Here is a 12,788-nt window from a genome sequence, read left to right as displayed (position 1 = left end):
GTCAGTAGATGTTAGACTCTGGGTAAATGAGGTTAAAAAACTCATAGTGGAGTAAGTGGACAATTTGTAAGCTGAAATTGGATTGGTCACGGCCCTATTTTAGGAGAAATGATCATTTACCCAATTTTAGAGTTAATTAACCTCACTTCGGAGTCCGGCAAGGTCTCCGATGACTTGTCCCTCTAAGTGAGAAAGAAAGAGAGGGCAAAAAAGATACAGATTTAAATTTTATTTATTTATCATAATACAGATTTAGATTTGGTCATCAATAATTCGGTGAATTATCAGATCTAAATGAATTCAAATTTAGATTTATTAAGTGATTAGAAAGTAATATATCTATACTTTTTGGTATGAAAAGTAAGAGATATAAAACTTGTATTTTTCAGATAGAGACCAAAAATATTATAGAACGTTTACGCATGTCGACACTGAATGCAGCAAAGACAGTAACGTGATAACAAGACACGGAGATCCAACACGAAATCTGAAGCCCAAAGCAGCAGCATAAACACTCACGGTGCTCCTTCCTTCTTTCTCAGACACCGCACCGGAGCAACTCCTTCATCTTCTTCTGATTCATTCTCACGCGTTCACAAAGCCCGTACCTTTCGTCCTGTACCACAGGTCAAAGTCTGTTAATTCCCGCCGATTCCGTCTCAATTAGCAATTGCGCAGCCGCTGCGATGTCTGAGAAGAGCGATTCCGGCCAGCTTCCGGACGGTGCTGCTGCGGCTGCAGATTCGAATGCGATTTGGAACGACGTCGTTTCACCGGCGAACAAAACCGAGGTAAAGGCGATTCTCGAATTTGCAATGTCGCGGTTTCAATTTTTGATCGCTGTGGCTGAGTTGGTTGCGATTTTGATCTCTGAAGATGTGGTTTTGAATTTTTGGTTACAGGAATTGGGGAAAGTGTTGGAGGACGCGGGGTCAGGGAAGGAGGACATGTTCGAAGATTGCCCCGACGATATCTTGGTGGATGAGGTCGAACGTTTACGACTTCAGCTGGATGCTAGTATTGCAGAGAAAGATGACTTTGCTCGCAAATTTAAGGTACATAACTTTGTTCAATTCAAAAAAAATTTGATTTGTGTGTTTTGGGGTTGAATGTGGTTGTTATATGTATTGGGGTGCGTGCAGGAAGAGAGAGAGTCTTTTGTTAGAGAAGTTGGTACTCTTCGAATTCAGCTTAGGGGTCTCACTGATCAACAGCCATTGGTGGGTGAAAATGGCGGTGATTTTTGTAATAATGAGGCTGAAAGTGGAGAGAATGGAGAAAAGACTGCAGTGGTGGACAAGGGTACACCGTGGATTGACTTGATAAAGGAGAGTTCTGGGTTTGTTAAGAAGGCGTTGGAGAAACAGTCTCAGATTGAGGCCAGGGTGAGAGAGCTCGATGGAATTGTGTATATGAAGGATCAAGAAATCGAGGGTCTCAATGCCAATGTGAAAGTTTTATATGAGAGTCACCATGAGAAGGATGCATATTTTGAAGCTCTGGCAAATAGGATGTTGGCTTCCCTTAGCCGTGTAGTTGGTCAACAAGAACTGCTGGATGATTCTATTGGTGGAAAACTAGTACATGTTGAGAATGGCACGTCTATGTTAGTTGAGAATTTCACCCGGAAGCTTTCTGAAATTGAACATTTCAGACAGTGTTTGCCTGAGACCGGGTTTGATCATAGTTCGCAGGAGGTGGGGGGCATTTTTGCTGCTGCTCGTAATGAGTTACTTGAGCTCAGAAGAAAGGAAGCCGAATTTGTTGAAAGACTGAGTCTTCTAGAAGATTCAAATAGGAAATTGGTTGAAGAACTAGACAATCAGAGAGCGATAGCTGAAAGGCTGAATGCAGAACTTGGACAAACAAAAATGGAGCTGGAGCAGGAGAAGAATAGGTGTGCTAATACTAGAGAGAAGCTTACTATCGCTGTGCAGAAAGGCAAGGGATTGGTACATCAAAGAGACTCATTGAAGCAGTCCATTGCTGAAAAACTGAGTGAGCTTGAGAAGTGTCGGACTGAATTGCAGGAGAAGTCAAGTGCTCTTGAAGCTGCTGAATTAAGCAAGGAGGAATTGATTAGGAGTGAAAACTCAGTTGCATCACTGCAAGAAACACTTTCCCAAAATAATGTAATTCTTCAGAAACTTGAAGAAATGTTGTCTCAGACTGGTGTACCTGAAGAGCTTCAATCTATGGATATTGTAGAGAGACTTCGATGGCTTGTGGATGAAAGTGTTAAACTCAAGGAAATTTCTATGGAATTCCAAACCTTGAAAGATGCTATGTATGCTATTGGTCTACCAGAAGTTATTTCATCTTCTAGTTTGGAATCTCAAATAAGTTGGCTTCGGGAATCATATTCTCAGGCGAATGAGGAAGTGCTTGTGCTACATAATGAAATTACTGCAACTAAGGAAGTGGCACATAAAAATATTGACCAGTTAACTGAATCACTTTCAGCTGAATTGCGGGCAAAAGAACATCTCCAAGCAGAGTTGGACAACATAACATCGGAATACAATGAGATTATCAAGAAAGAGCATCAAGTGTCTTTAGAGAAAGCTCAGATGGTCAGAAGGTTACTTGATGTGTCTGGAGTTGTAATGGACAATGAGGATGTCTCTCAACTTTCCTCAGACATTGCCACGCTCATTGACACATGTATTGAGAAGATAAAAGAACAGAGCTCTGCTTCACTTTCGGCTGAAATGCAGGCAAAGGAAGTTCTCCAAGTGGAGTTTGACAGTCTTACATCAAAGTACAAAGAGATGGTTGAAAAGGAGCGTCAGGTATCTTCAGAGAATGCTGAGATGGTCAAAATGTTACTTGATGTCTCTGGAATTGTGATTGACAATGAGGATGTCTCTCAGCTTTCCTCAGACATTGGCACGTTCATTGACACATGTATTGGGAAGATAAAAGAACAGAGCAGTGCTTCATTTGAACAGTCAACTGCTTCGCTTTCAGCTGAAATGCAAGCAAAGGAATATCTCCAAGTAGAGTTGGAGAGTCTAACATCGAAGTACAAAGAGATTGTTGAGAAAGAGCGTCAAGTGTCTTCAGAGAAGGCTGAGATGGTCAAAATGTTACTTGATGTCTCTGGAATTGTGATTGACAATGAAGATGTCTCTCAGCTTTCCTCAGACACTGCCACGCTCATTGATAGATGCGTTCAGAAGATAAAAGAACAGAGCAGTGCCTCACTTGATTATCCAAGTTTCAATGTGGAGCTATTTGAAACAATTCAAAGCCACTTGTACGTAAGAGATCAGGAGTTGATGCTCTGTCGGAATATTCTAGAAGAGGAGATGGTGATGAAATCAGAGGTGAATAAACTGTCGGAGGAATTACGAATTGTGTCTCAACAAGTTGAGGCATTGAAGGAGGAAAAAGGGTCCCTACAGAGAGATATTGAACGGTCAGAACAGGAGAATGCTATGATAAGGGAGAAGTTATCCGTGGCAGTCAAGGAAGGTAAGGAAATGGTTCAAGAGCGGGGAAATGCTTCATTTGAACAGTTAACTGCTTCTCTTTCAGCTGAAATGCAGGCAAAGGAATATCTCCAAGTAGAGTTGGAGAATCTAACATTGAAGTACAAAGAGATTGTTGAGAAAGAGCGTCAAGTGTCTTCAGAGAAGGCTGAGATGGTCAAAATGTTACTTGATGTCTCTGGAATTGTGATTGACAATGAAGATGTCTCTCAGCTTTCCTCAGACACTGCCACGCTCATTGATAGATGCATTCAGAAGATAAAAGAACAGAGCAGTGCCTCACTTGATTCTCCAAGTTTTGATGTGGAGCTATTTGAAACAATTCAAAGCCACTTGTACGTAAGAGATCAGGAGTTGATGCTCTGTCAGAATATTCTAGAAGAGGAGATGGTGGTGAAATCAGAGGTGAATAAACTGTCGGAGGAATTACTAATTGTGTCTCAACAAGTTGAGGCATTGAAGGAGGAAAAAGGGTCCCTACAGAGAGATATTGAACGGTCAGAAGAGAAGAATGCTATGATAAGGGAGAAGTTATCCATGGCAGTCAAGAAAGGTAAGGGAATGGTTCAAGAGCGGGAAAACTTGAAACTTCGTGTGGAAGAAAAGAACTCGGAGATTGAGAAGCTAAGGCTTGAGTTACAGCAGGAACAATCCACACTGTCTGAATGCAGGGACAAGATAAATAGCTTGTCTGCTGATACAGACTGCATTCCAAAGTTAGAAGCTGATCTTGTTGCTATGAAGGAACAAAGGGATCAACTCGAACAGTTCTTACTGGAGAGCAATAACATGTTACAGAGAGTAACTAAAGCAATTGATGCAATCGTGCTTCCTGTTGATTCTTTTGAAGAACCTTTGGGGAAGGTGAACTGGCTTGCAGGATACCTGAGTGAATGTCATGATGCTGAGGCAAAAGCAAAGCAAGAGTTGGGAAAAGTACAAGAGGAAACAAGTAATCTTGTGTTTAAGTTGGAAGAAGCCCATTCAACAATAAATTCACTGGAAAATGAATTATCAGTGGCGGAGAATAGTTTGTCACAACTTGCTGAAGAAAAGAGGGAAATGGAAGTCAGTAAGACCAGTGTTGAAAAAGAGTTACAGAGAGCATTAGAAGAAGCTGTTTCCCAGGCTAGCAAATTTAGTGAGGTTTCTGCAGTTAAAAAGTCGCTGGAAGAGGCATTATCACTTGCAGAAAATAATATATCTGTTCTTGTCAGTGAAAAAGAGGGGGCTTTAGTCAGTAGAGCCACTGCAGATACAGAGCTAGGAAAGGTCAAAGAGGAAGTTGATATACAGACCAGCAAACTAATAGATGCCTACAAGACCATAGAGTCACTTGAAGTTGCACTTTCTCAGGTACAGGCCAACGTTTCTTTACTTACTGAACAAAACAATGATGCTCAAATTGGTAGATCCAATTTAGAGGCTGAGCTAAAGAAACTGCAAGAGGAAGCTAGGTTGCAGGATAACAAGCTTGCAGATGCCAGTGCAACCATAAATAAACTGGAAGATGCACTGTTGAAAGCAGGGAATGATATATCTGAACTTGAAACTGGAAAGAAAAATGCTGAAGAGGAGATATTAAAACTCAGTTCCAAGTTAAATGCATCCATCGAAGAGTTGCCTGGAACTAATGGCAACACAGAAAACAGGTCCTTAGAGCTCACTGGTCACCTTGATAATCTTCAAGTGCTAATGAAGGACGAGACTATGTTGTCCACAATGAAAAGATGTTTTGAGAAGAAGTTTGAGAGCCTGAAAGATATGGATCTCATTCTTAAAAATATAAGAGACCAGTGTGTTTCAGGGGGTTTAGCTGAGCTGCAAGGTCAGCAAGTACTGGAGGTATGCACAAGGTTTCTTCAATACTGCTGACTTGCTCTTACTTTTTTGCTTGCTATGCCAGGGGATCAACATTTATCTGCTTTTGGAGCTTACTTGTTTCAATCATTATGTTTACCAATCACATACTTCTTCCCAGGAAGGATATGTTTGCTAGTATATCTCAAGGTTAATACTTTACATCGAACATGGTCCTCAGATTGCATATTATTTTTTTATTAGCTCTGATAAAGTCCAATTCCTTCAAATGTTTCCATAAAATGGTTCCTGACGACTCAAAATCTTTGTGATGATTACCCTTAGTATCTGTGAGAACTTATAGGTTGTAGGTATCTCTCTCCTCCTATGTTTGTCTTTGCATTCACATACCCTCTCTAAATGTCTAAGGTACAATATAACACAAGTGTTTTACTGTTTTGTTTACTCTTTCAATCTTTCATAGTGCTCAGGTCTAATTAGCTCCTTTCATTACTTATTTCAGGAAGATTCATATGTGACCAAATCTTTTTCAGATGGTCTTGTCAATATTGTCAGTGTTGAAAAGGACAATGCTGAGGTCAATGGTGCAGATGGTAATGATATACCTTCATATTTGAAGACGACTGTGGAAAGGTTGCAGTTGCGCGACATGGTTCTGTCACAAAATTTTGAACGCTTCTCTTCTTTTATAGATGAGTTTATTGAAACTCTGTTAAGAAATTTACAGGCACGAAGTGATGAAGTAGCAGTTATGTTCGAGCACATGCAGTCTTTTAAACAAAAAGCAAATAATTTGGAAATATATAAACATGAACAGGAGAATACCATAGCCATTTTAGAAAATGATCTCAAGTCTCTTGTCTCTGCTTGTACTGATGCGACCAGAGAACTGCAATTTGAAGCTAAGAACAAGTTACTTGAACTCAGCTCTGTTCCTGAACTTGAGGAATTGAGACATAATTTGCCCCAAGAAACAGGAGCAACTGATGGAGAGACCACGGAAACACATGGGCAAGGTATTGATGACAGCAACTATGGTAAAACAGCAGGAATGTTGTCAGTTGCTTGCAGAAATGTTCAAGCTTTGGTCAGACAGTTTGAGATCACAAGTAAAGTGGCCGCGTCTACAATTGAAGATTTGCAGAATAAACTGAAAGAAGCTAGAACTACTTCTGAAAAAGCCATTGAAGAAAGGGATCTAAGACAAAATAGGATTTCCAAGTTGGAGGCGGATATATATGCGTTAGAAAGTTCTTGCACTAATCTGACGCTTAAACTAGAGGATTATCAAGCAAAAGAGGATAGATTGAAGGAAAGGGAGGCAGAACTTTCATCACTACACAATACTTTGTCAATGAAAGAACAAGGTAAAATACCTCTTTCCTCTTCTTTTCTTTTCTTTTCTTTTCCTGATATTTCTGGACATATCTACTTAGGCTGTTCTAATGATGTCTAATATTTTATTCGCTCACATATTGCCTTTCAGAGAATGAAGACTCCCTCCTATCAGCATCAGAAGTCAAAATCCTCTTCGACAAAATCAAAGGGATTGAAATCCCTATACCAGAGTCAGAAGTAGGAGACTTAGAATCCCATAATTCAACTCATGTGAAGAAGCTCTTTTGCGTTATCGATAACATTAGTAACTTTCAGCATCAGATAAACTCACTGTCTTCCGAAAAAGAAGAGCTACAGTCAACACTCCGAACGCAATTTCTTGAAATAGAGCATCTAAAGGAGGAGGTGGAAAACCATGTCAGAGATGGACAAGATACTGAGAAGATGAAAAATGAACTGTCTGTGCTGATATATGCTTTGCAAAAAATTATAGATATGTCGGGAGGTGATGATTTAGTTGGAGACGAGAAGTCTGCTGGTGTGAAGGGACTTGTGTCGGTGTTAGAGAAGCAGGTTATGGCTTTGCTACTTGAATCTAAAAATTCAAAATCAAAAGCTCAGGAACTTGGCACTAAGTTGGTCGAGAGCCAAAAGGTTGTGGATGAATTATCAACCAAGGTTAATTTACTTGAAGTTTCAGCTCAAGGAAGGGTTGCTCAGCCAGAGATTGTCCAGGAAAGGAGCATCTTTGAAGCACCTTCCTTGCCTACTGGTTCAGAGATATCTGAAATTGAAGATGTGGTAAGTAGTATTTATATGATTCTGTTATAGTTTCCTTCTTTCTGCATAGTTTTATTGATTCTGTTTGACTAGTGATATTTGATACAAGTTTTTCCCGTTAAGTTGAGATGTTTTATGGTAATATTATATACACTTAAACTTCCATAGGCGATTGCGGTTTTGGCTCATTAAGGTGCTTACTATTAGTTGGATGCTGACGAATGTGCTTTAGAGATGAACTGTGGTAGTCACTTTGTTTCAACATCTTTGTAATGTTGGGAGTGATTCTTTGTATGGAGATCTGTTAGGACTGAAGTGTTGCTTGTATTTCAATTATTATTTAGGGATCACTTGGAAGCAAAACGATATCCCCTGTTCCATCAGCAGCTCATGTGCGCATGATGCGAAAGGGTTCCACTGACCATCTTGCAATTGATATCGATCCCGAATCTACTCGTTTAATCAGCACTGAAGAAACTGACGAGGACAAAGGTTTGAACTCTAGGATGCCTGCCATTTCTAATTTCTAGTAGCTTTAAAGTCTGCTAACTTATCTCTTTCCTTCTTTTTTTTTTCATCCTATTATCCAGGCCATGTATTCAAGTCTCTCAATGCATCTGGTATCATTCCAAGACAAGGAAAGTTGATTGCAGATCGAATTGATGGAATTTGGTAAAGTCCTAAACCTGTTCTATAAAGAAGAGGGTGTGGTGGAAAATATCAGACCATGCTAGACATCTTTTTCTTGTCCTTAGAAAATTAATGATATTTCTTTCCGAAACATATTAGAGGAAAAGTCCATAGGAGGTGCCTAGCATCTAAGAGTTTGGTATTTGGTTGTCTTTGATCAATGTTGGCCACCACCCTTCTAATGGAATCGAGTTTGATTGGCCTGGCTACGGGTAGTCAATTCGGTCATGGTCTTATTTTACAATATAAAGTTGAATTAGGGTGCGTATTTGGATAATACCTACAGAACCCTAAGTTGACTATGATATCTATGTGCAGGGTATCTGGTGGTCGAAGTTTGATGAGTCGCCCAAGGGCTAGGCTAGGCGTCATTGCCTACTGGCTTGTCTTGCATCTGTGGCTGCTAGGAGTCATCATTCTGTAAAGAAGCCTTTGATAGATTACACCCTCGACTTCTCATTTGGGTCTGCAAGCAAAATTGTATCATAGATGGATGACATTTTGTAATTTTTTTTTCTCCCATTCTTTTTTGCCACTTTGCATAGATGCCCCCATCCCCAAATTACTTCTCTTCAATCACATTTTTAGGTTGCAGAGAATCAAATCAAAAGGCTCTATGCCCGTGGAAAATATTACACATTTGTTACTTGTTCGTCAGATTCAATCTTAGTTCAGTAGGCGACAGAGTAACAGACAGTGTTTGTAGTTACTAGTTAGTGGAGTTAAGTGATAGCTCTCTCAAGTTTCGACATTTCTTCTTTAGATTTCCCGTTTTAATGTGAATGGATATTACATATTTTTGTTGTAATAAAGAGTATAAGACCATAAAAAATATAAAAAACATGAAGAGCTTTAGCCTCAAACAAAAACCTCTAAAAATGAAAAACGTTAATGGCCTCACATTTCTGCTAATATCATAAATCCCGAAACTACCCCTTCAACTAGAACCCTGCATCAGGTTTTGACTTTAGACAGATGAGTGATCTATCATCATCTAATTTTTCTGGAAAATGGACTAACTGGGTTTCAGCAGGCATCAAAGAGCACCCATTAAACAAATGGGTTGGCTTACAGTAAACAATGCATCTACAACCTCATTGACTTGGGGGAACTCTATCTTCACTTGTAAGGCTTCATCACACCTCTTGAGTTTTATCTCTAGTTTTTCTGGGCTTCTCCAGGTTGTGTAAGATACTGGCCAACTGTTATGGTATTGCTTCCTGCTTTGATTGAACAAAAACCCTGAAATATGTGATCAGGTGGGAAGTGTATTGGCCTCTATGATGTGCAAAAGTGTTTACCAGCCAAATCATGCAGTGTGAGACTTTCATGGTTGCACTGTTTGGTCTATAATCTTAAGTACTTGATTTTTCATGTATCATTTCAATGGAAATATGAGTTTCTGTATTAGCAGGGAGTTGCATTTAGCCCAAGAGCTTTTGCAAGCCGGAATTCGGTGAAGAAGTTGAGAAGGGAGAGACTAGCAAGCGAAAGGGTAGCAGATAAAACTACTGCTAGTTCTGAAAATGTTCAAAATGACAACAAGGTGGAGCTTTCTGATGATTCAGCTGCAGAGAAAGGGGTTAATGTCCCTTCCAGAGGTGCTGTGCTTCAGGCTTGCACTGTTACTTCCGGGTTGATTGCTGCTTTGGGTATACTAATTCGACAGGTAGGAGTTTCTTCTAGGAATGATGTATGATGAGTAGATTATATACCGGTTTTGCATTTCTGAATCAATGTTGTTATGAAATCCTAAGCTTGTCTTCTTTTATAGTTTGTAATGTTGATGTATGATTGAGCTATTTTCACTTTCCAATTTTATCTCATTGAAACCTTCATCTTCTTGCTATGAGACAAACTGTCCTACTTTGTATGGTAAGGCTCGGCAGTTTTTCACTGATTAGCAACTATTGATGACCACACCACAGATTTGTAGTAAGAAATTGAACTATGAATTAAAAGTCCAAATATTTTAGTTAGGACAAAGATTCTTATCTCTTGCTAATGGAGGTTTGCTTAACTTGTTAATTATTCTGCATTTTACATTTTGTTCCTATATGTTTACTTGCAGGCATCTCATGTTGCATCGGTTGAAGGATTACCAGTCCTTGACTGCTCATTGGAAGTATCATGTACGCACTCTTCACAAACTCTTCTCTGTGCAAAAATGTCAAATCATTCAAACTCTATTTTCGTTCGTCTTTATGAGGAGCCCTGCATCTCTGGCAGAGAGACAGCCAATGAGAAAGCTATTCTGAAATAGATTATTTAAAAAAATTGCAAATAACTAATGGAATTCGCTGCAGTGATCATTAGTATAAAGAGTACTACTTTTTGCCTCCCTTCTGTACAGTTGATTTTGAGATGTGGCATCTTCAGTTGATTGCCGGATTGGTTATTTTGATATCATCATCCCGATATATATTACTGAAGACATGGCCAGAATTTGCAGAGTCTAGCAAAGCAGCCAATCAACAGGTATCTACTATTTCACTTTCTGTACCCAGAACTGTCTCTAGTCAACTACTAGCTATAAATTTCTTAACATTGTGTTGAAGGTAGAATACTTGAAAAACAAAAATGTCCTAGCTATTTGGTAATTGATATCATATAGTTAGTCAGCTGGACTTGCTGGCTGTCGGAATCCTTTAAAATTAAAATGAGGGTATTATCCATGGCTGCTTCTGCATCTCTGACATAATTCAATTTTGTAATTTAGGTCCTTACTTCACTTCAACCTTTGGATTTCATAATCGTTGCATTTTTACCTGGGGTCAGCGAGGTGGGCAGATTACACTTAACCACATTTTTGTTCTCTTCCATGTTCAACTACTTACACTAATTCATTGTGCATTATCTGGACAGGAACTTCTTTTCCGGGGTGCGCTGCAGCCTCTTTTTGGATCCAATTTGAGTAGTGCATTGGTGGTTGCCCTCGTCTTTGGTGTTCTACACCTGGGCAGTGGCCGAAAGTATTCCTTCGCAGTCTGGTACTTATCTTCTCAAGCCACACATTAATTAACTGCAATAACCTTAACCTTCTTTTGGTGTCTTTTTTTTTTTTGTTTTTTGTTTTTCCATTATAACAACTAAAAGAAAGGAAAAATAAATTAAAAAAAGAGGAAAGAAAAAAATATCTCAATTGCTTAGTGTTATGCAATTTTATTCCCCAAAAAGAAAAAGCTGAAAGATATGTGACAGGTTCAATGGTTCAATATTTTGGCCAAGTGATGATTTGATTTGTTGTTACAGGGCAAGTTTGGTTGGGTTTGTGTATGGTTACGCAGCCATCGCATCTTCTAGCCTTGTTGTGCCAATGGTTTCTCATGCAGTGAACAATTTGGTGGGAGGGATTTTATGGCGATACAGATCAGATTCATCAGGAGAGATATCAGAGTAAACTAGAAGTAAATGCTGTTAGCTAGAATAGGGAAAGATTAAAATGATACATGTACAAAATTCAAGATGAAATGAACCTGTCTGCCCTTTTAAAGTTTTAATATGAATGCACTAATGGCATTTCTTTTTCTGTTCAAAGATGTCGATTTGATTCGATATCATCAAGATGTAATTCATCCCATTGAATTTACAAATGTGATAATTTGTCATTAAATTTCAAGGTGCTATAAATAGAGGAGAAAAATGCTTTCTTGCAAAGCAGTGTGCAAATTAACCTTAAGCACTAGTATCTTATAGTTAGCTGAAAGAGAATCAACAAGATGATGAAATCATCATTGGCAATCATGTTTCAGTTGTTCTCTGTCGTTCTGATGGCTAACATGGGCCAAATGAAATTAGCAGAAGCCAGCGTTAACAGGATGCTCTCGCAAGCTGCTGATCAGAACGGCATTGTTCTTCGTATGTACTCTTACCTCTGATGGATCTATATATCCTCTGTTCTTAAGTTTAGTTGTAATATATATACAGTTGCTAATTAATCTTGCACTTGTATGTTCTTGTATGTGGATTTTGAATGATGGATCAGCTTGCCCGCCCGGCTGTCCGCACAATCATACTCATCCTAATTGCTGTGACTGTGATACGACCAAAGGTTCCTGCAACGAGTGTTGCAAAACCAGCACTCCATTGATTGTAAGGCGCAACAAACGTCCTTTATTCCCAGATGCTGATCAGAACGGCATTGTTCTTCGTATGTACTCTTACCTCTTTGATGGATCTATATATCCACTGTTCTTAACTTTAGTTGTAATATATATACAGTTGCTAATTAATATTGCACTTATATGTTCTTGTATGTGGATTTTGAATGATGGATCAGCTTGCCCGCCCGGCTGTCCGCACAATCTTACTCATCCTAATTGCTGCGACTGTGATTTCACCAAAGGTTCCTGCAAGAGGTGTTGCTAAATTTAATTCCCTTGAATTAATCCTGGCTGCTGTTGCAATTACGCTTCCCCAATTATCAAAGTGCCTAGCTTGTTCTGCTCAGCTCCAATAGTCAAGTCTGGCCGCTTGTTTTCTAAATTTGGGTTTCGTTTTGTTTATGCCTTGTGCCCTCTAATGTACTATCATCATTATGTTGTTTTTGTTATCAACGAATAATCTCTATATCTACAAGCAATTTGCAGATTAATTTCTCATCAAATAATGCAATTTAATTTTCACTTGTATTGTTACTCTTTTGAGGACTTATTTTGTTGTGGG

The 12,788-nt window shown here is 39.1% G+C and overlaps 3 protein-coding genes across 4 annotated transcripts; all 3 read left to right on the top strand.

Moving 5' to 3' along the window:
* The first annotated feature begins 395 nt into the window (after positions 1-395).
* LOC133709282 (trans-Golgi network-localized SYP41-interacting protein 1) lies at positions 396-8,874 on the top strand. 2 transcript variants are annotated; one of them, XM_062134962.1, is made up of 8 exons: positions 397-791; positions 903-1,055; positions 1,143-5,339; positions 5,818-6,682; positions 6,802-7,454; positions 7,778-7,925; positions 8,024-8,105; positions 8,442-8,874. In XM_062134962.1, the coding sequence occupies exons 1-8, from the start codon at positions 687-689 to the stop codon at positions 8,545-8,547; spliced, it is 6,309 nt and encodes a 2,102-aa protein (XP_061990946.1). In that variant the 5' UTR covers positions 397-686; the 3' UTR covers positions 8,548-8,874. The 2 variants fall into 2 exon arrangements, 1 of the variants encoding a protein (XP_061990946.1); XR_009846201.1 differs by lacking the exons at positions 8,024-8,105; positions 8,442-8,874 and adding an exon at positions 7,602-7,677 and having other exon boundaries at positions 396-791; positions 7,778-7,917.
* A 141-nt stretch (positions 8,875-9,015) lies between these two features.
* LOC133709283 (uncharacterized) lies at positions 9,016-11,652 on the top strand. Its single transcript, XM_062134963.1, has 8 exons — positions 9,016-9,248; positions 9,383-9,441; positions 9,538-9,792; positions 10,195-10,255; positions 10,477-10,601; positions 10,843-10,905; positions 10,989-11,113; positions 11,376-11,652. Exons 1-8 carry the CDS (start codon positions 9,182-9,184, stop codon positions 11,521-11,523), a joined length of 903 nt encoding a protein of 300 aa, XP_061990947.1. The 5' UTR covers positions 9,016-9,181; the 3' UTR covers positions 11,524-11,652.
* Positions 11,653-11,842: 190 nt separating this feature from the next.
* On the top strand, positions 11,843-12,754 carry LOC133709284 (uncharacterized). Its single transcript, XM_062134964.1, has 3 exons — positions 11,843-11,981; positions 12,109-12,273; positions 12,403-12,754. Exons 1-3 carry the CDS (start codon positions 11,843-11,845, stop codon positions 12,489-12,491), a joined length of 393 nt encoding a protein of 130 aa, XP_061990948.1. The 3' UTR covers positions 12,492-12,754.
* Positions 12,755-12,788: the final 34 nt, after the last annotated feature.

The sequence above is a fragment of the Rosa rugosa genome, chromosome 5 (assembly GCF_958449725.1).
Source record: "Rosa rugosa chromosome 5, drRosRugo1.1, whole genome shotgun sequence".
NCBI lineage: Eukaryota > Viridiplantae > Streptophyta > Magnoliopsida > Rosales > Rosaceae > Rosa > Rosa rugosa.
Note: the sequence above shows the minus strand (reverse complement) of the source record. Positions and strands in the feature narration are given on the sequence as shown.